The sequence below is a fragment of the Sceloporus occidentalis genome, unplaced genomic scaffold (genome assembly GCF_023333645.1).
Source record: "Sceloporus occidentalis isolate IW3139 unplaced genomic scaffold, rSceOcc1.0.p SCAF_4, whole genome shotgun sequence".
Lineage (NCBI taxonomy): Eukaryota > Metazoa > Chordata > Lepidosauria > Squamata > Phrynosomatidae > Sceloporus > Sceloporus occidentalis.
Window position 1 is genome coordinate 71,684,373 of NW_028316984.1, and position 27,554 is coordinate 71,711,926.

A 27,554-nucleotide genomic window follows, 5' to 3' on the forward strand; every position below is an offset into this window, starting at 1 on the left:
TACTGCACTTAGGGCGGAAAAATAAAATGCGCAGATATAGGATGGGAGACACATGGTTGAACGAGACTATTTGTGAAAGGTATCTGGGAGTCCAAGTAGCCACAAGCTGAACCTGAGTGAACAGTGTGATGTGGCAGCTAAAAAGGCCAATGCAACTTTAGGCTGCATTAGTAAAGGTATCGTATCTAGATCAAGGGAAGTAATAGTGCCACTCTATTCTGCTTTGGTAAGGCCCCACCTGGAATATTGTGTCCAGTTCTGGGTGCCACAATTCAAAAAGGATGTTGAAAAACTGGAATGTGTCCAAAGGAGGGCAAGTAAAATGGTGAAGGGTCTAGAAACCATGTCCTATGTGGAACGACTTAAGTAGCTGGGGATGTTTAGCCTGGAGAAGAGAAGGTTAAGAGGTGATATGATAGCCCTGTTTAAATACTTGAAGGGATGCCATACTGAGGAGGGAACTGACTTGTTTTCACTTGCTCCAGAGACTAGGACCCGGAGCAGTGGATGCAAGCTACAAGAAAAGAGATTCCACCTCAACATTAGGAAGAACTTCCTGACAGTAAGGGCTGTCCGACAGTGGAACACACTCCCTCGGAGTGTAGTGGAGTCTCCTTCCGTGGAGGTCTTTAAACAGAGGCTAGATGGCCATCTGTCGGAGATGATTTGATTTGGATTCCTGCATGGCAGGGGGTTGGACTAGATGGCCCTTGCAGTCTCTTCCAACTCTATTATTCTATGATTCTATGAATTCCTGACTGTTGCCCAAGCTGACTAGGGCTTCTGGGAGTTGAAGTCTGAAACTTAGAAGACCAAAGTTTGGGAACCACTGATTGAGTCTGTATGGTCTTCGTGGGCCTCAGAAATGACCTTGGAAGGAGCATACAGCCCAAATAAGAAACACAAAAGAAGAATTTTATGAGGCAGCAAAGACTCGATGGTCCTGGGCCCAACGGTCCTGGAGCCAAGCATACTCCCCAACAGTACCACATCCTGGACTCAGCATGATAGGATCGACCAGGAACATCTCTACAGGTTCAGTACAATGCCTACAGGAAATGGTCCCATGCTTCCACTAGGGGGAAAAAGTTGGGCCTTTCAAGCTTACAAATCAGTAAAAGAATGCCATTAGATAAACATGGTTTGAACAATGTGAAGAGTATATTTTCCGTCCCCTGGTAACAGGAGAAACTTAGAATGATTGATTCCTCATGCATGTATCACATATGGTACATGTGATTTCACTAAGAAATTGGATTACAAGGACAGCAAGGTTTATAAACAAAGGGTGAAACAAGGGGAAAGGGTTAATGGGAGCATACAGGAGTGCAGCTGTGAAGGAGTAAAATTAGAGTGCTGTCCCCCAAGTAAGAATTTTGTCTCCTGGTTTCCTTCAGTCCCCAAATTTCTAGTATTGCAGTAACTTACAACTTAAGTTGAGTTTTTAGAAATACAGTTTAGGCATCCGAAGAAAAAGGACATGCAAAGTCGCCAAGAGAATGCAAAGAGAACAAAAATGAGAATTCATGTGTGTGTGTGTGTGTGTGTATTGCTGGAAATTTGGAGACTGGAGGAAAATTTCATTTGGGGGGGTCAGACTTTTTACTGGAGGAAATTTTCTCATTTTGCTCCTGTTCCTTGAAGCCGAACCCTTGAGAACATGAATAGGCAGAGGAGAAATATCTGATTATCTCAATTACATGAACTTCCCTTTAATCACAACCTATACGAAAAATATGTGATGGATTTCACTGGGAACAAACAGCTCCAGAGACAAAGTAGAAATGAAAAAGGGAAATTTCAAGTTGTGATACTAAGTGGATAAAAGAAGAGCTAATTGTGGGGTGAAGAGAGAGGAGGGGGGAGGTAGTGGTGAGATTTTTTTTTTAAAGGGATGTGAAGAGAAAAAATAGTTTGGTGCTATAATGTTTGAAACTGGTCTCTTGAGCAGTCCCAGGAGCTCAAGCACTGAAGATGCATCAGACTTTTCAGAGGGGCCTCTTGGATTTCACTGGGTTCTTATGGAAAGAGGAGCCACTTGGATACAGATATCAGACTCCTCCACCTGAGAAAGCATAGGCTCTTTGGAGGACTCTGGCAGCTAGCAGCCACAATATATACTATATATACACAATTATAAGTCGACCTCATGTATAAATCAAGGGCAGGTTTGGGGGCCAAAATTATGGATTTTGATATAATCCATGAATAAATCTAGGCTAAAATCTAGAGGCATGTAACAAAGGATCTAAAGGATGAAGCAAAGGAAAATGATGCCAAAGAATTTACAGAATTCCAGCAGGCATAACTGTTTGTGCTCACCCTAAAAGCAGGATGGATGGGAGTATATACTTACATTTATTTGTAGATAAGGCAACTCATGTTTTTGGGGTCAATTTTCAAACTATTTTTTAAGACTTATACATGAGTATATACAGTAAATGAAACCTCCAGATTCAGTGGCAGTGTACCTCAGTCTGGATGATATTTCTGGAAGGACAAACAAATAAGAAAAGGTAATTATCTGTCCTAGTTCTCTTTGCTCCTTGCTTGACCTTTGCTTCTAGGCTTCCTGAAAACATCTGATTTGGCCATTCTGATTGATTTGTTATTCTATCCAGGACGATGAACTCTTCCCCAGAGTAGCCACTTTTTCATAAGGGAAGTCTTGCCATATCATTTTGCCATCCTTTATAAGGCTCTGTTTCAGTTTGGATGTGGGTAGGGTTGCCATAAGTCAGGACCTCCAAACCGGGACAAATGTAGGATAAATGTAGGACACATTTTTAAAAAATGGAGGACATGCGAAAAATTTGATGATTTTTTAAAAAAATGTTACTATAAATGCATGTTTCTTAGGCGTGATCAAAATGGAGGACATTTTGGCATTATTCCTAGACAGGCAAACTTATATATTATTAATAATAAAATTAACCAAAAATAAAATAAAAAACAAGGGAAACTTATATATTTTTAGTAATAAAATTAACCTAAAATAAAATAAAAATAAATACACTGAATCCAGACTGACTCTTTTACACAACCCTGCCCTGAAAAAAGAAATAAATAAAGAAGGCCGACTGGAAATGGCCACGCTCCTCCTCCTGCTTTTCGTCTTGTCAATGATTCCCAAACTTGGGCTCTCCAGCTGTTTTGGACTACAGCTCCCAGAATCCCTGCCAGTTGGCTAAACTGGCTGAGGCTTCTGGGAGTTGAAGTCCTAAAACCTAAATGAGTAGAGTTTGGGAAGCATTCTCTTGCTGCTTGGAGCCATATGGGGCCAGGAAAGATCCCTTTCCCCTCGCCCAGAGTCCTCCCCCACTCCGCCTCCTCCCCCGAGGCTCTGCCTCCTTAAGGGGACAAGCTCCCTTTTTAGGTCGGCACGCGATGCGTGGAAAGAAGCGCACGGAGGAGGAGGAGGAGGAGGGTAGCCACCCAGCTGCATGAGCAGCCGCAGCCATGGAAAGGGAGCGCACGGAGGAGGTGGCGAAGGAGGAGGAGGTAGAGGCGGGTGGTCGGCTGCTTCTGCTGCTACTGCAGCTGCTTCTCGCTGCCCACCTCTGCCCGCTGCCTCAGTCCCTCAACGGCCCATGTGGCCAGCCTGCCAGCCATAGGAGGAGCTCCAGCCTCCGATAGAGCCCTGCGCGTGCCAGAGCAGAACTGTGAGTGTGGGTGCGCGGGGCACAGGGCCCGGGCGGGTGCCAAAGGCCGCAGCGGTGGCATCAGTGGCCAGAGGGGCCACATCAATAGCTGCATTGGAGGCGGCGGCAGCAAGAGCCACCGCACAAACAAAAACAGCGGCAGCAAGTAAGAGCGGCGGCGCTCTAACCCGGGGGGGGACCCATCCTTGGAGAGAGGCAAAACCGGACCGTGACCGTGTGGCACGGTCCAAAACTGGGAAAGTCCCGCCCCCACCGGGATATGGCAAGCCTAGATGTGGGTGAAAATTCAGGTAGTTTTTTTAAAAAATGAATATTGTCACCACAAATAGGATACATTAAAAAAAGGCTTGATTTTGACTAACGGACACAAAAATGCAGCATTCCTTCTTCTTCTTTTATATAACTTTTTACAAAGTCTTTTCTCTCTCTACTGTCTTCTGCATGTTTCATCTCTGGAGGCAGCAGAGATGCTCAGAGTAATAAGAAGACTACAGATAGAAAAGTCAGCGAGCATTACATGTTAACAAACATCAGGGAATGCAAACTGACAGGAAACTCTCTTTTCTGAGCAGGAGTGATTCTCTTCTGGAGGGGGAGTTGAGCTCAGGTTGTACATTTGATTTTCCTGTGTGCAACTAATGCTGGTCTCTTCATAACTCACTCAGGTATATGTTTTAGAAATGATTTGTCTTCATACCAGCCATTATCAACACCATTTCCAGCCTCTGGAATTTTTACAGTAACATCTTCTCTTTCCACACCTCATTTGCTTTCTTTTTAAGGCAAGGGAGGGCAGCTATGGAAGGTTAGGGGGCTTCATTTGCCTCCCAGGAGATCTTGGAGCCTCCCCCACTTGTTGTTGTTTTTGTTGTTATGTGCCTTCAAAGTTTTTCCAACTTATGGTGACCTAAGGCAAACCTATCATGGAGATTCCTTGGCATGATTTATTCAGAGGAGGTTTGCCATTGCCTTCCCCTGAGGCTGAGAGCATGTGATTTGTCCAAGGTCACCCAGTGGGTTTCCATGGCCAAGCTGGGAATCGAACCCTGGTGTCCAGAGTCCTATAAGTTTATCACACAGCCCCCAGGGAAGTGATGGGGGCAGAACAAAAGGGGGCGGGATGGGAACAGAATGAGGCAAGGGACGCATTTTACTTGATGCTGGAATGCTGCCAATGCCGCCAGAAGTTCCCATTCTGTTCCCAATCCGTCTCATAGGAGGTGATTTTCAGGTATGCTTCTGAACAGTTCCTAAAAATCGTCTCCTCTGGGACGGACCGGGAATGGAATGGGAACTTCTGGTGGCATCGGTGGTGTTCTGGCATGAGGTAAAATTGCCCCATTCTGTTCCCATCCCGCCCCCTTTCGTTCTGCCCCCATCACATCCCCCAGGGACGCAGCCAGGATTTTAGGAAGGGGGGGTCCAGACTAAGTGCCACCATTATAATGGGGCTAGGGCATGGCGGTGCAGCAGCGCATGCCATTCATTGAATCTAACGGAAGGGGGGACCAGACCCCCCTTGGCTACGTTCCTGTGTCCCCGGGGCTGTGCGATAAGCTCCCTAGTGCAACACTCAAACAACTACACCATGTAGGCTTTCTGCCCCCCCCGTCATATATTGCCCTAAAAAAATCCCCTCCAATTTTTTTGCCTCTAGGAAGAATTGTGCCATTTTACAAACAGAAGAGTCTTTTTAAAAAATCAACTATAAGTGGTGGAACTCACTTATTGTTCACTTTCTTTTTTTGTAGAAATATTTCTCCTGTTTTATTCGCTTTTCCTATTAATTAACCACCCTCTGGGGGGCATGATAACAAAATACTCCAACCCCTTCATGAAAATCAATACAAAGAGAACTGATTTTTGAGTATACATTTTGATGGTCTTTTGAAACATTAGTTTAAAACAGAGCCATTACAGCTGTAGTAAGGCGCTAAAAAAAGAGAGATTGGACCAGCTAGACTGGACATTTTTCATAATGAACAAAAATCTATCCAACAGATCCAAACAGGTTAATATACAGAATCTAAGCCACAAAAATGACACAAACAAAAAGAAGAAACACTGCAGAATGCTTTTCATCTTCAAAGTCAGAATGACAACATCTCAGGAAGTCATGTACAGTCAGCCCTTCGTATACACAGATTTTTCTATACGTGGATTCAAGCATCCATGGTTTGAAAATGTTCAAAAAAAGTATAAATTTCAAATATCATACCTTGATTTTCCATTTTTTATAAGGGACATCATTTTACTATGTCATTATATTTAATGGGACTAGAGTATACATGGATTTTGTTATACACAGGGGATCTTGGAACCAAACCCCAGCATATAACAAGGGTCCACTGTAAAACAAAATCCTAGGGCAAGTATCACAGGTGTGAGAATGCACTACTCAGAAAACTATACTCTTAACTTCATTGTGTCCCTCAGACAAGAATGTAAAAGAAAACCCCGGATTTTTGCTAGATGAAATTAAATCGAGTTCCATCTACTAACCAAAATTTATAATGACACTATCTAACAAACAGAAACCTTTTTATGTTCCAGAATTATAGTGCAATGTAATCTACAGCACCTGGTATTCATTCATGGTCTACAATGAAATACTAACCAGGGATGACCCTGCTTAGCTTCCAAGATCAGATGGGATCTGGTGCCTTTAGAGCCGTGATGGAAAACCTATGGCACTCCCTGCCATTTTTGGGCCTCCCACTGTCTCTCAGAGACAGCGGGAAGCCAGAAAATGGCGCCTGGAAGGAGGAGACAGAGGCACACGTGTCTGTCTCCTCCTTCTCTCCCGGCTTTTCTTCGCTCCACGCGAAAGGGCTCCATGGAGCCCTTTCGCGGGGAGTGAAGGGCCAAGGAGATTCCTCTCTTTCCCTTCTTTTGCCGGCCTCTGACGGCCCCTAAAGGGACCCTCAGGGGCTGGCAAAAGCCGGAGGACGGCCCTTGAGGGCCCTTTTGCCGGCCTCTGACAGCCCCAGAAGGGACCCTCAGGGGCCGGCAAAAGCCGGAGGATGGCCCGTCGTCCTCCACGGCCCTTTTGCCGGCCTCTGACGGCCCCTAAAGGGACCCTCAGGGGCCGGCAAATGCCGGGGCAGGAGCCAGAGGCTCCTCCCTCTGCAAAGGGGGCGGAAGCCCCACCTCTGGAGGGTGGAACCCCCATCCCCGGAGGGTGGAATCCCTGCCCCCGGAGTGTGGAAGCCCCACCCCCGGCACTCAGCCCCCATCCTGGGGATATAAGCCCCACCCCCGGCACGCGAACTGGAAAAGGTTCGCCATTACTGCTTTAGAGTATTATAACACTATAATTGTGTAGTATCAAAGGGCCTCAGTATACAGGGAACTGTATAACTAATACTGTGCAGCCAAGGGGACTCTGAGTTTCCAGTTCTGTCACTGAAGAAATTTTTCAAGAGCAGTTTGCAATATTTCAGGGATGTCTATTATTAACATACTGTTTAGCAAATGGCACCAATGTAGATACTTGTCTGCCCCCCCCCCCAGCCCAGTGCTAGTCAAGTATTAGGTTTGTGTGTGTCTGTGTGTGTATGTGGGAGGAGATAGCTTGAGGAAATGAAATGAGAAAATGCTTAAATCAGGGAGACTTTTCCGATCAAAATCACAATCCCTCCCCAAACCCAATAAGTGAAAGCATGTAAACTCTTCATTTTGGTGCGGGACAGATGGTCCCGAAGAGCTGTGCTGCCGCCGATACTAGGGTTAGGATCCGTGCACCAACCACACAGTCCCTAACCCTAGCACGGTACGGTGGCGGACTAATGGCTGCGTCCCATCCATACAGGCACCACTATTTTGATGTAAGCAACACACAGCATATACACGTAGCTGCACATCGCTTATGTCACGAGTGCGCTATTGGCACACTCATGATGTCCGCCCAGCGATGGAAAAAGAACCCATTTTTTCTGGGTTCTTTTTACTCTGGAGGGACGCTGCACAGTTTGGCGTCTGCGGCGTCCCTCCAGAGAGAAACAGGCTACCGCCAGGCTGCCCTTTTGGGGCGGTCTGTCCTGGCCCCCTGTTATTCATTTCACTCTAGCAGTACTGAAATCCTGGGTTTTGTAGTTTATTTAGGGCTACTTAGAATTGTCAGCTCCTGTGGTGCCTCTGACAAAACTACAAACTCCTGAATCTATAGGAATCCATAGGCAGTAGGAATCCATAGGGTGCACCCATGGCCATTACATGGCTGAATAATATTACCGTAATTGTATAAGACCTCCTAAATGTGTATGATATCCTGTCAAATAGGGAGCTACTGAAATGCTTAAAATGCTAATCTGGGAGATTCCCTAATCTTTTGCCCTGTTCAAGCACAACTGGGGAAGGCATTTGTCCCATCATCAAGAGCATTGGTGTTGAGCTAATGTAATATTTAATAACTCTATTCATAATATTGCTTCAAAATGTATGACTTCCTAGATAGGACTTGCTATGTTCCCTAACCTAACCTCCTAGTGTTACAAAGATCAAGTATCATTTAATTTGTGTAAAATGGTCCCTCTTAAAGAGGTTGCCTGTTAAAGAATGTGTTATCTCTTCTTTATATTGACTTTTTAAAGAACCATCCAATACTTAAAGCTTATACATGGCACTATGGCAGGAAAGTCAACAAGATTTATGAGTCTAGCAGCTGTTATGGTGGTTGTTTCCAACATTGGTAAATATTGCATACCCAAGTTAACCAGTAACACACTTAGTCATCCAGGATCTTAACTTCGTTGTATAAAACATAAATCAGGAATCTACCATATCACTTTCTCCATTTGAATTTAGCTCCAAAAAGTGTGGTAAGTTTATCAAGCACTCAGATATACTTTCGGGGGATGGGGGGTTGGATTTGTTGGAAGAACCTAATGCATATTCGTTTGTGTATGTGGCCTCTTTCAGATTTCCACCTGCACAATGTATCCCCACCAAATCCTGCTTGCTACTCTTGCATTTATTTTCCTGAGCCATGTGACAAATTCAGAGGATGTTGATGCGGCATTGAGGAAACAACTCAAAGAAGTTGCCAACTTAGAAATGGTACAGAATGCCTCTGAAATTGTGAATTGGAGAGATCTTGTGTTGAGATCAGGTAATTCTTATTTTATTAGGATTTAAAAAGCTACATTATCCTTATGTACAACTGTATTCATATGCCATGGTTAAATATTAAGGAATAAAATTTTAGAAAAACATTTTAAATGGTTTTTTTTTAATGTGGGTAAGAATAGCCCTGGCAATGTCAACTGGAAATATTGTGGGAAAGAACATGTAGGAACAGCTCTTTCCTTCCAATAGTTTTGAAAAGTAGGGTCATGCCCGCTATAGCACCTTGCTGCAAATTATACACCAGTTGTAACTCTACTAGAGGTGCTTCTCTTTCCTTCGTAAATTGTCAGGTTCCAAGAACTGTTGGATGGCCTTGAATTTTCAGTCTCAGTTTGTCTGGATTACTCTTCTCACAGATACTTTCTATGCCCTTTCTAAAAGAAGCCTTCCAGTAGCTATTTGCACAAATACAATGGGATCTTACAGCACCTTTGAGAGTTCTAGTGTTGTGACAAACCAATTTTTTCCCTCTCTCCCATCGAGAACTAGATTCGATTTAAAAAAAAAAATTTTTTTTTCAAAAGTCCCACTTTCAAAAGGTTATTTTTTCTCTCCCTGTTGAGAAGTATTTTTCACAGATTTCTCGAATGAAAATAAAAGACAAGGGATGCAAACATTTACATAATTACCTGGCATTTCGAACTCAGTTAGCATGTCAAAACGAAGTTTGGCAGAGGTTTAAAGAACACTCCTCTGCTAGAAAAAACCAATATGAATGGTAACTTTGCTTATGCAAAATACTCAAATCCTGGCTATCGAATTAAAAAACAAAATTCTTACTTGTTGATTGAGAAGTGCACATAATTTCTTCTCTTTAAAAAGTTTTCAAAATGTGAAGTTGAAGGCTTTCATGGCTGGCATCCATAGTTTTTTGTGGGCTTTTTGAGCTATGTGGCCATGTTCTAGAAGAGTTTATTCCTAAACTCTTCTAGAACATGGCCACATAGCTCGAAAAACACACAAAAAAACTATAGCTTTTGAAATCTTCGAATAAGAGATATTTGTATATAGAATTTTGATGAATATTCTTTACATCACTATTTGAGACTAACTGAAAGATAGAAGTTGGTAGCATGAGCTTTCGTAGTCTTGAGCCTAGTTCCTCAGATGTATTTAGCCAAATGCATCTGAGGAAGTAGTCAAGACTACAAGACTATAAAACTAAAAAAGAAGAAAAAAGAGGTGGGGGGGCTACAAGCAAGACTATAAAAGCTTATGCTACCAACTTCTTTCAGTTAGGCTCAAAAGTGCTGCAGGATCCCTTTGCATATTGATTTTCCAGACTAACATGCTGTGTTTTTGAATTTTATTTTCACAAAGTTATATCTACATTTCACTTAGATTTTTCCTTAAATAGGAGCATTTTTCTTTAGATAAGAGCCCTGATGGATCAGACCAAAGGCATTCTGAACCTGCAATAGCTGCCAGTTGCCTATGGGAAGCTCAACAGTAGGACAGGAATGAAACAGCACCTTCCTAATCATGCTCCCCAGAAATGACACACAGAAGCACACTGCATCTTTGTGATGTCGCCACTTGCTATTTTTTAATTATTATTTATTTATGGTATTTATACCCCACCCTTCAGCCCTAATGGCTATCAGAGTGGCTTACAATTATTATTTTTAATTAGACGGTTCCCTGCCCTCAGGCTTAAAAAGCTAAACAGCCACCAACATTGTACACTGCCCTGAAAGGGAAATTACTCCAGCCTCTTGATTACTGTCTTTTCCACACCTTATTTTTCAGCAAATTACTTCAGTCTGAAAATGTAATTTTCAACACTCTGTTTTTTTTCAGTGTAGTGACCAGAACTGTACACATTATTCCACACCATAAATTTGTACAAGAACAGTGTTATATTGGCAGTTTTATTTTTTATTATTTTACTAATTATGACCAGTCTAGAATTTGGCTTTTTTTTTTTTTTACAGAAGTTATATACTAGGTCAAAAATTTTGTCAGGCCATCATCTACATCAGAATTACTTTCCTGGGAACTTTGTATGGATTCTTAGTTTCCAGGTCTTGTTTGAAATCACATTTTCAAAATGAAGACATTTTCTGGAAAAGAAAAATCTCTGATAAAGATCTAAAATGTCTTAAAATAATGTCTTAGATCATTGGAATTCATTTTCTGATAACAACTCCCAGTCACTTCTAAGTATCTAATGGCTACCTGAACATTAAGAATTAGTAGTAATGTCTACATAGATATTATCAAATATTATTAAGGAAGAATTATAAAATATACTTCAATTCACACCCCAGTTTTGCCAGCCTTACATATCATGTCCCTCTAAAGGCTGTCTACCGATCTTCATAGACAATTATATAGCATATTTTTATAACAGACACAGAGGCGTTCACATAATTGAGGATCAAGAATTATGAAGCAAAACACAATTTGTAAAAGAATTATTCTTCACCTGTTCTTATTTTAAAATATATTTGTTCCTAGCTTAGTAACAGGAGTGGAAAGTGTTTCAAAGGCAGCCTGATTAAAATGAGATGTCATTTTCTAACTACAAGAGATTTCAAGTCAAAGTGTAGATTGATGGATTAAAAATGATCAAGGAGATTTTATCAAAGAAAATATAATCTGCAGTGAAACCCAGCATTATGCTTGTTACAACAAAAGTTTCTCCTTTCCGACTGCATCTCCACTGCAGAAATGATGCAGTTTGACACTGCTTCAACTGTCATGGCTCAATAATATGGATTTCTGGGATTTGTAGTTTTATGACATATTTAGCTTTCTCTGTCACAGAGCTCTGGTGCCACAACAAACTACAAATCGGCATTCCATAGGATGGAGCCATGACAATTAAAGTGGTGTCAAACTGCTGCCTCTGACCCCTTAAAACCAAATTCATGAGTTCCCAGTCCTTAATACCTGCTTTAGAGGGTGCATTAATTAGGGAGACCATCCCCCCCCCCCCCATTTTGTTATTCTTCCTGTACCATGAGTAGATTCTGCCCCTAGTATGTCCTCTGTCATCTCTTGAGAACAGTATTTACTGTTAAATAGCCATTCCTCTCCATGCGGTGTCCAGTGAATTGCAATTGTCTTTCTTAACTAATTTTGAATAATGTTTTGAACTGTGAAAAATGGTTACCCAACCTAGAGCCCTTCAGATGATTTGGACTGTAATAACATTAATGCTTGGCCATTGGCTATGTTGACAGGAGCTAATGTGTGTACTGTAGTCCAAAACATCAGAGTAGCCCCAGACTGTTGAAACCTGATTCAGCAATCAAATCCTCTTATAATATGCACATCGACAGAAATTTTGAAAAAAAATCCATTATTGCATAATTTATATTCATACAATTGTATGGTTTGCAAGTTTTGAAGTAAGGGCACAGAAGGAGAAAGGCCCATGTGCTACAGCTTTAATAGTGATACAAAAAATAGGTCGTCCATCAGTTTTATTTTTGAAAAGTCAAACTATTGAAAATTATGGGTTGAAGCTGGATTATACAATGGGTTAAAGCTGGATCGACCATGGTAATAACATGGTCAGTTTCATTTCCCCTCCCTAAAAATCCAGAAGTGCCATTCATGTTAATAGCTAGTAATTCCATCTAAGTGACATTTTGAAGTTATTATGTGGTGTGGTATGTACTTCAAGTACTTGTATGTAGGGTTGCCATAGTGCCGGACCTCCAAACCGGGAAAAATGTAGGACAAAATTTTCAAATGTAGGACACACAAAAAAATGTGTCCTACAACTGAAAATTATGTCCTACATTTTACCTCGCGATTGCGTCGGGGAGCGGAGGCCAAGCGGCGAGGGAAAGCCTCCACTTAAGGAGGCTTTCCCTCCCCGCCTGGGCCCCGCCGCGATCGGAGGCCAGGATCGGGGCCTCGCCTCGTTCCTGGCCCCCGCAGGGACCAGGAAGGAGGCGAGGAGCCCCCCGGCGAGCGCCGCGGCCTCGCCTCGTTCCTGGCCCCAGCGGAGGCCAGGAAGGAGGCAAGGAGCCCGCCGGCGAGCGCCGCAGCCTCGCCTCGTTCCTGGCCCCAGCAGAGGCCAGGAAGGAGGCGAGGAGGCTGCAGGGAGGCGGGGAGGTTGGCGCGGCTGCGCCCAAGAGGCTCCGCCTCCCTGAAGCCTCCTCCGCCTCAGGCCTCGCTGCCCTCCTTTTCCTCCACGTGACCATGCGCGGGGGAGGAGGAGGAGGGCAGCGAGGCCCCAGGGTTGCCCAGCAACCCCGTTGCAACCGGGCTTTTCCTGGTTTTTGGCTGCACCCGTGCTGTGACCGGGCAGGTGCAGCCAAAACTGGGAAAAACCCGGTTGCAACCGGGTTATGGCAACCCTACTTGTATGTAAAAGAAGGCAAAGCTAGCCGCAAAAAGGAGACCCCCTCTCTGAAGTACCATGGCTTTGTTGAATTTACACAGCATATCAAGGAGGGATTAAAAGAAGACAGGGAACTACATTTTTATTTCCACTGGAAATTTCCATTGGCAGATTATAAGAACTGAAGTCAGCAGGAATTTTCCTCTGGAAATCTGTTCTACCTCATATGCGTTAATGACTGCTCATCTTATATAACAAACAGAAAATGTCTTGTATATTTATTTGTTTGTTTTGCTGCCACAGGATACCTTGACACACACACACACACACACACACACACACACACACACAATGAGAAATGGTACAGGGGTCAGTTTTGGCAACACAATCCCATCCCAGCTGAATTTTCTCTTTATCTCATATCAAATGTTTTTGTTACCAAACCCATTTTTCTGATCCAGTATTCTTTTTCTATAAAACCATCTGCTTTCTATTTTTACTCCTCTCCTTTCTCTCATTATCATTCTTCACACTTTCCCACAATCTTCTCTTTCTCTGCCTCTCTATCTCCAACTACTTTTTCTCACGCCACTTTCTTAATTTATTGAATTTTGCTGGGCATCTGTCAGCCAAACTACAGTCTAAGCGTGGTTCAATAAATTTTGATATCTTTTGGTATATTTTCAAGCCCTATTAATCCTAGTAACAAATCCAATCTTTTTTTCTCTGTACAAAGGATTTCTGCTGTGGGCAAACAATTTATTTCATACTTCCTTATTGAGTTTCTGCTTATTTAACCACTAGTATCTCCCAATTATTGACACACTTCTTGCTAGATTCAGAAGACTTCCTTTGCACTTCTTTTGAATTTTATATGGAGAAAAAGACATTTCTTTTGTTTGTACTCTTGATAGTTTGTTTGCAAGAGACCAACAAGGCTTGTGTGTTGTATGATCTTTCTCAAACTTTGGGCTGGATTGTGAGACTGAGTTTAACAGAACTTGTTTGGAGTCAGCTGTAGTTTTGTAGTTGTTGTTGATGAACCCAAATATAGATATTGCAGCGCAAACCCCCAGTAGGCATAATACATGCTTGTGCAATAAATCTGCCTCTTCCTCTTAATGTGATTTTATGTTCATGATTGTTTCTGCTGCCTGCTATAAGTCTTCAGGAGGCACTAAGCAAATATATGGATCAATGCCAGGATTATAAATAAACTCTTTGATCCATAAGAGAAAAAGTGGGAAGCCAAAATCAAATTATCCTGCTAGTAGAGCATAAGACTAACATTGTTTCTATGTTGGTAATTGGGGAGAGGGACTGCTCCTAGGTATGCAAGAGCAATTGGGGGCTTCCTGGGCAACTCCATCTCTTGCTCAGTGATCAACTGTGGAGATGGGCCTAGGTGCATTCTGAATGCCCTTGTGTAGTGGGAGAAGGAGCAGTGTCTGCACCCAACTGTTGCATACCAAGAACACTGAAGAAAGAGGTAATGGATATTTCTTTCTGCAATGTCCCCCAGACGTACACATTCTGGCATAACTAGGGATTATGCCATTTTATCTTACCAACATGATACTGGCAATAGATTCCAGGCTGTAACACAAGCTCCCAAGAGCGGGCAAGATTTGAGCCTGAATCCAAATCCTGTAAGTAATTTTGCTCACACAACTTTTATTGTCCAAGCAGTTGTACATTTTTGGAACTTGTTCAAAGGCAGCATCAAACACTTCACTGGACAACCACTTTTACATTTTGCCATTGTACTTGCCAGCTGGCCTGCTCATTCCCTATTTATTTTAGAATTAAGGAGTGAGAGTATGTAACATGGTTTCAGCACTGTTTGAAAACTTAAAAGTATTAGCTAGGAAGAATTAAATGGCGATTGCCATTATTGCATGAAGAAGCAATAAATTACCCATTACATTTATATTGTATTACTTTGATAGAATAAAAATACCACACAAGCTGTATTATTACACCAGGGAGGAAATATTGTGTGGTCCTCGAGATGTTATTTGACTGCACCTTCCATCTGCTCTAGCTTGCATAGCCAATGGTGAAGAATCAAGGGAGTTGCAGTCCAGCATCTGGGTATTCCCTTTCTTTGTATTACACTCAAGGCATGTGTGATATTAAGACAGTGCCTGCTGCATTCCAATGTATCCTCAGAAGCAGGCAATTTGGCCCAGGTGGCAAAGAATTGCAGTAAGTTAAATAATTTCAAATGTCATTCTCCTAAGAATATTTTGGAATAGAGAAGTGAATAGTTAAAAGTATAATGTTCTATTTGGCCTTCAGGGTAGAATGCTTTGGATTTCAGTCTGGAAAAGACCGGGTGTAAAACCCAGCACAACCGTGGGTGCAGGTTATGGATATCATTGCAGTGCCTGTTTTTGTGTAATGCTGAAATAAAATGTGAAATAACTTTAAAGGTTACTGTAAGGTCAAACAAGTCCAAAAATTGTAAATCTTTCTGCAGATGAGGTACTCTTGATTTATCATTCTCCCCATAGTCACAACTTATTAGTATTGTACATGTGTGACTGAAGAAATTATTTTGAAATTCTGATGTTACTGAGTGATTGGGCTTCCATAATTTATAACTTTGCAAGACTCATATAGAGTACCATAGTTATACCACAAAGCACAGAACCTAGCTGTACAATGCAACTGATTTTATTGCAATAATCCTTTGCTCCCTAGCTATTCCTTACATGCGAGACTGTGATGAAATGTTCCAAGCAGGCCACAGAGAGAGCGGTCTTTACATCATACGACCTGATAATGCCCGAAAACTTGTGGTCCAGTGCTACATGGATGGATGCAATGGGTGGACAGTGATTCAACACAATACCCATGACACTGAAATCACATGGTCGGAGACCTGGACAACCTACAAATATGGGTTTGGTAATTTGGAGGCAGATCACTGGCTGGGCAATGAGTACATCAGCCTCATTACTCAACAAAAATGGTACAAAGTCAGAATACGTTTAGTTGATGCTGATGGCAACCACAAATATGCAGAATATGACAGCTTTGTCCTGCAGAATGAGGACAATGGTTATGCGCTGAAGTTAGGGACCTATGAAGGTAATGCAGGGGACTCTCTCAGTAATTCCCGGCTCAAAAACATGCATGACAACATGAAATTCTCTTGTAAAAATCAAGACAATGACAGGTCTACCTTGGATAACTGTGCTAATGTCCACGGAGGGGGCTGGTGGTATGACAACTGCTTTAATGCACAGCTAAATCGCAAAGGTGGTCTTCACTGGAGCACATTATGTGAAGAGAACTGCAGGAGGTCAGTTATAATGCTGAAACCCATCCACATGTATTGCACCCGGGTTTAAAATATGCTCAGATTCTAGGTGTCATGAACTGATGTAATGCAGAATAGAAAAATAAAAAGGAGTGAAACTGCAGGTTGCTTTGCTTCCATACATTTTTAAATGGTGGTTTCTTTTGTTAGAATCACAAGCCAATATTCTTCAATGACATTTTCTCTGATTGCAACTGAAGTTATCCAGTTCTTTATTAAAATTATTATTCAGCCAGCATAGACCATTTGTCTTTATTTTTAAAAGAACTCTTTTAAAACTTATTGTCTCATTACTCACAGAATCACATACTTTCTTCTGCATATAGAATTTTTATCATGCCCATTAAGTGATGCTGGACATAACATTTTGAATGCTTGAATACTTGCATAATTTGGGGTATATGCATGCCTCTGAACTTTGTACAACCATGAGGGAAATGATTGTCCACAGGCCTTCCACAGAATCATAGTGTTATAGAATCATACAGTTGGAAGAGACCACAAGGGCCATCCAGCCCAACCCCCTGCCATGCAGGAAATCACAATCAAAGCATCCCCAACAGATGGCCATCCAGCCTCTGCTTAAAGATCTCCAAAGAAGGAGATTCCACTACCCTCTGAGGAAGACTGTTCCACTGTCGAACAGCCCTTACTGTCAGGAAGTTCCTCCTAATGTTGAGGTGGAATTTCTTTTCCTGCAGTTTGCATCCATTGCTCCGGGTCCTATTCTCTGGTGCAGCCGGAAACAAGTTTGCTCCCTTCTCAATATGACATCCCTTCAAATATTTAAACAGGGCTATCATATCACCCCTTAACCTTCTCTTCTCCAGGCTAAACATCCCCAGCTCCCTAAGTCGTTCCTCATAGGACATGGTTTCCAGACCCTTCACCATTTTAGTTTCCCTCCTTTGGACACACTCCAGTTTCTCAATGTCTTTTTTGAATTGAGGTGCCCAGAACTGGACATAACATTCCGGGACGGGTCTGACCAAAGCAGAACAGAGTGGCACTATTACTTTCCTTGATCTAGACACTATACTTTTATTGAAGCAGCTTAAAATCTCATTGGCTTTTTTAGCTGTCGCATCGCACTGTTGACTCATGTTCAGTTTGTGGTCTACTTGGATTCTTAGATCCCTTTCACACATAGTTTTATTCTGCCAGGTATCAGTCATCCTATATTGTATCTGTGCATTTCATTTTTCTTCCCTAAGTGCAGTACCTTACATTTCTCCATGTTGAAGTTCATTTTGTTAGCTTTGGCCCAGCTTTCTAGTCTATTCAGGTCATTTTGAATTTTGATCCTGTCCTCTGGGGTGTTAGCTACTCCTCCTAATTTGTTGTCATCTGCAAATTTGATAAGTATGCCTCCAATGTTGTTGAACAGCACTGGCCCTAGGACAGAGCCCTGTGGGACCCCACTGGTCACTTCTCTCCAGGATGAAAAGGAGCCATTGCCAAGCATCCTTTGGATTCGGCCAGTCAACCAATTACAAATCCATGTAACAGTTGCCTTATCTAGTCCACATTTTACTAGCTTGTTGGCAAGAATGTCATAGGGAACCTTGTCAAAGGCCTTACTGAAAGAAAGATATACTATATCCACAGCATTCCCTTCATCTACCAAGCTGGTAATTTTATCAAAAAAAAAAAGAAGAAGAGATTTGTCTTGCCTGACTTGTTTCTCTGAAACCCATGTTGACTTTTTGTGATTATGGAATTGCCTTCTCAATAATAATAATAATAATAATAATAATAATAATAATTATTTATATACCGCCCTGTGGCAAACCAATCCGGGCGGTTAACAACAGTAAAATATAAAATATAACAATTAAAAACACTTTATCCCTCCCCCCCCTTAAGACAATACTAAACAGTATAACATATTAAAAACACAATATCAAGCATAAAAACAGCAATTAAAACTAAAAACCCTGATATCCCTCTGTTGATCCTCGACCATCACTAAGATGGGCCATGGGAGGAATGAGGGAAGCAGGGGACCTGGGCCGGGATGGTTAGTCTGGAAAGGCCTGCCGGAAGAGATCCGTCTTGACCGCTTTTTTAAAGCTGTCTAATGATGTTATCTGATGGATCTCATTCGACAGGTCGTTCCAGAGTTTGGGGGCGACAGCAGAGAACGCCCTCTGGGAGGTCGCCGCAAGCCTAGATTTTAAAGGCTGCAGTAAGTTCCTCCCAGAGGACCGGAGAGCGCGGGGAGGATTGTACGGGAGGAGGCGGTCCCTGAGATAGCTTGGACCCAAGCCATTTAGGGCTTTAAAGGTGATAACCAACACCTTGTACTGGGCCCGGAAGCTGATAGGCAGCCAGTGGAGGGACCTCAAAACTGGAGTAATGTGGTCCCTCCTAGATGTTCCTGAGACAAGCCCGGCTGCCATGTTTTGAACCAGCTGTAATTTCCGAGTCAAGCACAGGGGTAGCCCCATGTAGAGTGCATTACAGAAGTCAAGGTGTGAGGTTACCAGTGCGTGCACAACCGTCTCGAGATCCCTTACTTCCAGAAAAGGGTGCAGCTGGCGTATCAGCCGAAGCTGATAACAGGCACTCCTGACCGTCGCATTTACCTGATTTGTCATCAGGAGCGACGAGTCAAGGAGCACCCCCAGACTGCGAACACAGTCACTGGAGGAGAGTGTGACCCCATCCAGGACTGGAGGTTGCAATCCAATTCTTGGTTTCGGGGCCGCTACCATGAGCACCTCCGTCTTGTCTGGATTCAGTTTCAATCTGTTTTTCCTCATCCAGCCCATTACCGCCTAAAGACATTCATTGAGAGAAGAGATGCCATCAGAATTCGAGGCCGACGAACGAGATACGGAGAAATAGATTTGGGTGTCATCAGCGTACTGATAACACCCAGCACCATGACTCCGTATTATCTCACCCAGCGGCTTCATATATCGATGTTCACAGACTCCACCCAGAATAGGAGAGGGTAGTGGGAGGGGACACTGAACCCCCCCTAAAATGATCTGGCAACATTGGACTACCAAGGCTGTACAAATAATCCAGTTTGACACTGTTTTAACAGCCATGGCTCAATGCTAGTGTTGAACTGGATTATTTCTGCAATTTGGATGCAGCCCAAATTTCCTATGCTTTTGAGCCTCCTCATAAATTATCAGTCAGCTGTGTACTAAACGATCAAGCATTAAAATATTAAGAAAGCCATTACAGAGCGATCCCAGGAATAATAAAGGGTACCTACAATCTATCCTATGCAAATTTACTTGGGGTAAGCTACACTGAACATATGGGGGAGGGGCTTCTAAGTACACATTGTGCTTGTAAGTCTTCTTATTCAAGGATGTTTGAATGGTAATAGGAAAATTAACCCCTCCCTTTGCAAGTAAGCAAAGTTGGAATTATAGATTCATAGGGTTGGAAACAGCCTTATGAGCCAATAGGTCCAACCCTCTGTTCAATGCAGAATCTCTCGTTAAAGCATCCCCAGCCTCTTTTTGAAAATATCGAGAAGGAAACCTCACTAATTCTCTAGGCAATTTGTTCGATTGCCAAACTGTTTTCACTTTCAAGAAGTTCCTTCTAATGTTCAGTTGAAATCTACCATCCCGTAAGTTAAAACCATTAGATGTGATCCTACCCTCTGGGTAGCAGAGAATAAGCCACTACCATATGAGGACCATATGAAGCATTCAGACCACAATAAACAATGCTGAAAATGTTATCAGTGATCAGCTGCACCTACATAATTTTTTTCTCTAAAATCAGGAGGGCTGAAACAATCTGTCTGCTAACATTGATCCCCCACCACCTTATAAACTGTTCTGGAGTCCAGGCTATAGAAATACATGAGAACAACTGTACACTGTACAGTAGGGCCCTGGGATTTTAGCTACCTTGTATCTCCATACAAAGTAGGAAAGGGGAGAGGTAGGAATGAAGGAATCAACCAGCACATTTGAAACTCAGTTATTTTAGTGTGAGCTGTCATGAATGTCAGTCCACTTCTTCAGCTGAAGAAGTGTGTTGATAATTCTGTGTAAGTCCCAACTGAGCCTCACACTCAACAATAACAGAAGCAGAGAGTGCATGGCCAGCTGTGGGCTGATCCTTGGGGACAGTAGTGAGCCCTGGTGGTGCAGTGGTTAAATGCCTGTACTGCAGCCATTCACTCAAAACCACAAGGTTGCGAGTTCAAGACCAGCAAAAGGGCCCAAGCTCGACTCAGGCTTGCATCCTTCCGAGGTCACTAAAATGAGTACCCAGACTGTTGGGGGCAAATTAGCTTACTTGCTGTTCACCGCTATGATCTTTGGAATAGCGGTATATAAATAAAACATATTATTATTATTATTATTTATTAACTGTTGAGAAAGTGCTTAAAAGACTCTCTTTAGGGAATCAACAAATTGCACAGATTAAACTGTGGAGTTCATTTTGTAAAAGAATTTGGAATACCTGAGTAAGAGGCAGGCTGGCAAATAACATGAAGGGGACTTTAATGGAGGAAAAACATCTTGGCTAGACAGGTACACAGTGATGAGAAGCTGAGGACAATATGAGGTCCTGATACCTTCAGACCACCATAAGTAATGCTGAAAATGTCAAAGTAAACAATTGCACTAACACACCCCTATTTTTTCTCTATAACCCAGGAGGGCTGGAAACATTTCTTCCTTTTAGATGATCCCCAAGACATCAGGTTACATGAGAATTCCTTACTTATGTAGCAAAATACACACCAGTCTCTCTTTCTTCTAGCAAGATCACAATGTTCTATGCTGCTTCTGCTCTTTCAAAATAATATGCAAAATAAGAGGAATGCTAGCTCTTCCAGCTCAATGCCTTCCAGTGCAGTGCCTGGCAAATAACACTCCCTCTGAGTTTTAAGATGAGTTTTAGAGACAGGTAGGACACAGAAACTTTGACAGAAGGCTTTAATTTTTTAAGACAGAGGCATCCGGTGAATACAGGACTTCGACAGTAAAATAAAATAAAATCTAACAAAATCAAGACCTTTCCCCCCTCCTGAAATGGCAGCAGCCTTCCAAACAGAATAAATAATTTACAAGTTTAAAATTCAAACATGCCTCCCTATGCTTGAGGCATGTTTAAAATATTGATAATCAAGTCCCTTCTGGAAGAATATGGTGCATGTTTCAATCTGATCCAGTATCTCGGTGAAAGATTACCATTTGGGGCATATATCTGCTCACCACTTCTGCCCATGAGTGCACGAAAAGTCTTGTTCTGGGACAGGATTTTACTATAGAACTCCACACCACCTCTGGCAAAGTCAGTAGAAATGGAGGCTGCACTCCTGTCCGCCCTGTAATCTACTATTCTGCTCACAGTGTCGTATGACAGACAATAGCCCAGAAGTCCACCTGCCAGCACAACTATGTTGTAAAGTCCTCGTAAGAGCACTGGACCAGAGTACAAACCCAAGAGCTGCTTAATGGCAACTCCACAGATATACGTCCCAGCCAGACAAACAGGAGCAACAGCTGCCCGTGCTAAGGGGCTGTTGTTTTGCAAATACATAATCTCTCTTGCGACAGCAAATTTCTGAGCCTCTGGAGAAAGTGTCAGGGCATCCTTCAAGATCAGGCCTTCTGGACTCTCCCAGTCTACTTCTTTGCCTTCAATCATGACCACATGGTTGGCAATCCCATGCTCATCACTGGTGGTACCACAAAAATTGGCAGGGATGCCCACAAGACAGCCAGCAGGCAGCCACGGAATCCCAGCGCTCACTGGGTGAAAGCCAAAGGCCACAAAGGCTTGATACAATTTTGCTGACTTTATTCTGCCTTCAATGAGGACATTGTGGAAGAGATGCTTTAAGTTTTCTGGAAGCTCCACAGGCTTCCCTTTTGCCCAGGCCTGATACAATGGTTTAAAGATCTCCTCAGGTAGGATGTGAAAGGTTAAGTTAGCTCCAAAGAGTCCAGCACAGGAAACAGTCAGAAAGCCAGTCCTGTGCCTCTCCACCATGGCTGCTGCCTTCCACAGTAACCGAATTGCCATAGCCAACTCCTAGTTAAAGACAAACAAGGAATTAACACATTTGCATACAAAAATCTCAGTTCCTGCTCAGAATTTGCTATCTTTGGTCCAAAACACACTGCAGAAATAATCCAGTTTGAGACCACTTTAACTGCCCTCAATGCTAGGGAACCCAAGGAATCATTGTTTGTTGTTACACAAGAGCTCTCTGACAGTCTCACAAAACTACAGTTCCCAGAATTTCCTAGCATTGAGCCAGGGCAGTTAAACCAGATTATTTCTGTAGTGTGTTTTGGACCTTTGTTTTAAACGCAGAGGAATTCACATTTGTTGGGAAAAACACTACATGCAATATCTTGCATTTGCTTAGTTCCTTTCATGCTAAGTTTACAATTTATCACAAGCCAGCAATTTTAGATTCTTTTTAAAATGATGGTGATGGAGGAGGAGAAATAGCAGCAGCACCTTTCAGCTCCAACTCTCAAACCATTTAGGCTGAAGCTCTGTGCATCATTTTGTGTAAAGGAGGCACACTGTACTTCTAACTACAAAGGGCTGGCTAAAAGTCCCCCCCCCCCCCCGAAATAAATACACTCTTGCAAGTTTAAAATTATGTACTGCATTTCTGATTTGTTTAGGTGAAGTCTACTTTACAAAAACATGGACACAGGGAATAAGAAAAAATCAGTTTCTACCCCTATTGTTTTTGTGCATGTTTTATTAACCTCACCCATATTCTCACGTCCTCCTTATTCTGTAGACACAGTTCATTTATAAATATGTTAAGTCACATTCCAGATACTAGCTTTATTGTTACTTAAGAATTTTTGGTTTTCTTTTACAAAGACCAATTGGGTCTTTCAAATAAGTAGCAGCATGTACAAGTGACAACATTTCTAAAGTTCTGGGGCCTCAGAGTGGGAAAAAAGATAAATAAAATTGGCGACAGTTCCACGATAAATCTAAAGGATTTTCCCACTTTGTATTGGTCACTATTGTGGTATATGACACCATTACTGTGATGTGTGTGTGTCTGTGTGCGTGTGTGTTTGTGTGCGTGTGTGCATGTGCTTTCAAGTTGCCTCTCAACCTATTTATTTATTTGATTTTTATGCCACCTTTCCCCCAGAAACGGACTGAAGGCAGCTCACCAATAAAAATTTTTAAAAGATCTTACAATAAAAATTTAAAAACAATTAAAAACATCAAATAAAAACAAAAGAGACTTACATACATTAAAAATTACAAAACACACCCCATATAAAGCCATCCCATGATTATGATCCATGGTGACCCCATGCATTTCATAGACAAGGAATCCTCGGTTTTGCCAGTTCCTTCCGCTGAAATACAGCTTACAGTACCTAATATTAATTTGTGGCCTCCTATCCAAGTACTTAACAGGGCTAACCCTGCTTAGCTTCCAAGATCAGATAGGACCTTGTGCCTTTATTTAGGCCTTATGATCCACAATACCATTCCTTTCTCCCCTTTTCTTTATTCCTCCATATCCTGTCTCCTTCTTGTATAACTACAGAGTTACAATTCCTTCCTAGAAGTTTTGTATGCAAACCCTGAAGTATAAATATCATGTTTTTACAGTGTTGCACTGGTAGAGGCCTAAGTCAGTCGTAAAGATAGCTTGGGGTTCGACTGGAGAGACAGGATTTTAGCAAACCACACACATCTTTAATGTATTCTGCATCAAACAGAGGTAGAATTCAGAGACATGGCAGTGTTAGTCTGGAATATCAATATAGAAAGGGATCTTGTGGCACCTTTGAGACTAACTGAGCAAAAGAAGCATAAGATCTTGTAGGCTTGATCTACTTCCTCAGATGCATGGAGTGAAGGAAGAAGTCAAAGAATATGAAAGCTTATGCTACATGTTTCTTTGCTCAGTTAGTCTCAATGAGGCTACAAGATCTTCTATATGCACATATACTATATTTTGCTTTTTTTTAAAGATACTACAAGATCCCTCTGCTTCTAACGGCAGCTGAACTGAACCATGCTTCATCTCGTTTCATTTATTATTTGCAAAAGGAAATAGCAGCTTTTCTTAAACAGTATGCATAATACCATATTCAAGTGGAATTAGAGGTACAGCCATGTTAGCCTGTAAAGTTAGCATGCGAAGGGACACTTATGTCATGCGACAAGTAATCTGCAGTTACATTTTCTCATCCCAAACTCCTTTAATCCTTGCTCGGTTTAATAAAAATAAAAGACATGAAGAATAAACTTTTCATTGTCTTTTGGAGCATTTGTTAAAAGCAGTCAATGAATAACCAAATAAACACATGAGATTTCTTAGAATTCGGAGACGTAGCCGTGATGAGAGCCAGCATGGTGGAATGCTTTGAGTGTTGAACATTTCAACCCTTTGTCCAGGAGAAAGGTCAACATGTCCTCCATTTTGAGTATCACTAAGAAGCATGAATTTACATTTATATTAGTGTTTTTAGCTTTTATTTGGTAACATCCAACATTTTGAATGTCCTACATTTCACAGTGCCTTGCCCTCCTTTGTGGTTATGGCACATGGTCACCCTGAGTGTGGCATAGTGGTTTGAGTTTGGAGATCAGTGTTGCAGTCCCCACTTGACCATGGAAATCCACTGGGTGAACTTGGGCCGGTCACACTCTCTCAGCCTCGGGGGAAGGCAACAGCTAACGTCCTCTGAACAAATCTTGCCAAGAAAAACCCATGATAGGTTTGCCTTAGGGTCGTCATAAGTTGGAAATGACTTGAAAGCGCACAACACGGCTGTGCTGCTCTGAAATATCAGTATGATCCTCAGCACTCTTCTCCAGCACCACATTTCGAATGAGTTGATTTTCCTCCTGTCCTCCTTCTTATCTGTCCAGCTCTCACATCCATACATGGGAATAGGGAATACAATGGCTTCTGCGATTCTAACTTTTGTATTCAGTTGTATATCTTTGCATTTGAGGGTTTTTTCTAGTTCTTTCATAGCTCCCCCCCCCCCCCCCTTATTCTTAATCTTCCGATTTTCTGGCTGCAGTCCCTGTTCCTGTCAATATTTGATCCCAGATCAATGACCCATTTGTTTGTCTTTTTGGCCATCCACAGTATCCTCACCACTCTTCTCCAGCATCACTTCTCAAATGAATTGATTTTCTTTTAATCTGCTTTTTTCACTGTCCAGCTTTCACATCTGTACATGGTGATGGGGAATACAACGGACTGGACAATTCTAACTGTAGTGCTCAGTTGGATATCTTTACTCTTTAGGATCTTGTCTGGTTCTTTCATTGCTGCCCTTCCCATTCTGAAACGAGTTGATTTTCTTCCTGTCGGTTTCCTTCAGCTTTCACATCCGTACATGGTGATGAGGAACAAAATGGCTTGTACGATTCTAACTTTTGCATTTTAGCATCTTTTCTAGTTCATGCATAGCTGCCCTCCCCATTATTATTGTGAAGTTGAAGGCTTTCATGGCCGGCATCCTTAGTTCTTTGTGGTTTTTTCGGGCTATGAGGCCGTGTTCTGCAAGAATTTATTCCTGCCGTTTTGCCAGCAGCTGCGGCTGGCATCTCTTATTTATTTGTTTGTTTATTTGTTTGTTTCCATAGTTTATATCCCGCCTTCCTCCACCATGGGATTCAAGGTGGCTCAGAGAATCTTCTTCTTATTTGACAGCAGTCAGTGCCCTGATCAACGTTTGACCCAAAGTTCAGGGGAATCTCCCACTATTTCAAGATCTTTACATTGTAGGATCTTTTCTAGTTCTTCCACAGCTGCCTTTTATTTGAGTGTTTTATTTGAAAAGAAAAGAAAAAGTATTTTCAGAGGAGGAGCGGAGGTCTGGCTGAACGGGTCAGCTACAATTCTTGGGAGGAAGGATTGTTTAATGGGGTTTTGTTTTTTGCTATTATAATTTTATAAACGTGCAAAATACCTTTTTATATTGCACTTTAAGAATTGCAGGGAGGTCTTGCAGCACCTTTGAGACTAAATGCAAGAAAGAAAGGAAGGAATTAGTTTTAAAACAATGAATACAGTATGCCCCTTCAAAAGCAGCCTCAAAAGAGAGGAGGGATGCAGCCATTTCCCCTCCAGCAGCATATACTCCTTACCTGCAAGGGACAGGGGCCTGGTCTCCAGCTTTAAACTGGATCAAAGCCACTTCAGCAGCAGCAGAACCAGCAGCAGAGGGCAAAACACACGTGGGTGCCGTAAAGCAAGCGGCGCTGTCGTGAAAGAGAACCAAGATGGCGACGGGAGTTCGGCGTTGCCATGGCGACGGGGGGAGGCAGCAGGATGGCTGGAACTAGCCCTCAGGGACCCAGGAAGAAGGGGGCCTTTGCAGCCTCAGTTTAAACAAATCAGGACACAAGGCCCTGACTGAGCGCCATGGAGCAAGGGAGAGAAGGAGCAGATATATATATATATATATATATATATAGAGAGAGAGAGAGAGAGAGAGAGAGAGAGAGGGAGGGAGAGCGTATATAACATAGAGAAAAAAAGAGCTTGCATATTCTAGAGAGAGATAGCATATAGAGAAGTTTCATATAGCGGTGTGTGTGTGTATATATATATATATGCATACACACATCTATATGAAACTTTTCTGTATTCTCTCTCTCTCTCTAGAATATGTAAGTTCATTTTCTCTGTTATATATGTCTCTGTTCTCTCTCTCTAAATATATATATATATATATCTTTTTCTCCATATATAAATATATATATAGAGAATATGCAAGTTCTCTACACAATGCAGACATATTCCATCTATCTAGCTATCTAATATGAAAGTTCTCTTTATCTATGCTATATACACACACAGACAGAATATTCTCTATGCAATGCATATATATATATATATATATATATTCCATATATAGGTGTATCTATATATATATATATCTATATATAAAATATGAAAGTTCTCTTTCTCTATGCTATATATATATATATACACACAGAGAGACAGAATATGCAAGTTTTCCATGCAATGCATATATATATATATATATATATATATATATAATATGAAAGCTCTCTATAGAGAGAATATGCAAGTTCTCCATGCAATGCATACACACATATAATATGAAAGCTCTCTTTCTCTATGCTATATATATGCTATAGATAGATAGATATCTTC

The 27,554-nt window shown here is 41.9% G+C and overlaps 2 protein-coding genes across 3 annotated transcripts; one reads left to right on the forward strand and one right to left on the reverse strand.

Annotated features, from left to right (window-relative positions):
* Positions 1-8,558: 8,558 nt before the first annotated feature.
* LOC149313988 (fibrinogen-like protein 1-like protein) lies at positions 8,559-16,448 on the forward strand (the record flags this gene model as incomplete). Its single annotated transcript, XM_089523346.1, has 2 exons — positions 8,559-8,772; positions 15,796-16,448. Coding segments are annotated over 2 exons (867 nt in total), but the record flags the coding sequence as incomplete, so codon positions are not given.
* Positions 16,449-21,355: 4,907 nt separating this feature from the next.
* LOC149313989 (transmembrane protein 177-like) lies at positions 21,356-26,601 on the reverse strand. Of its 2 annotated transcripts, XM_089523347.1 has the most exons (3): positions 26,519-26,601; positions 26,341-26,393; positions 21,356-22,444 (listed from the first exon to the last, which is right to left on the reverse strand). In XM_089523347.1, the coding sequence occupies exon 3, from the start codon at positions 22,433-22,435 to the stop codon at positions 21,500-21,502; it is 936 nt and encodes a 311-aa protein (XP_089379473.1). In that variant the 5' UTR covers positions 22,436-22,444; positions 26,341-26,393; positions 26,519-26,601; the 3' UTR covers positions 21,356-21,499. The 2 variants fall into 2 exon arrangements, with proteins under 2 accessions (XP_089379473.1, XP_089379474.1); XM_089523348.1 differs by lacking the exon at positions 26,341-26,393 and having other exon boundaries at positions 26,519-26,567.
* Positions 26,602-27,554: the final 953 nt, after the last annotated feature.

What these genes read in the sequence shown, in the direction of transcription:
- LOC149313989 (XM_089523347.1), bottom strand. Translation starts at nt 22,435, where the DNA reads ATGGCAATTCGGTTACTGTGGAAGGCAGCAGCCATGGTGGAGAGGCAC.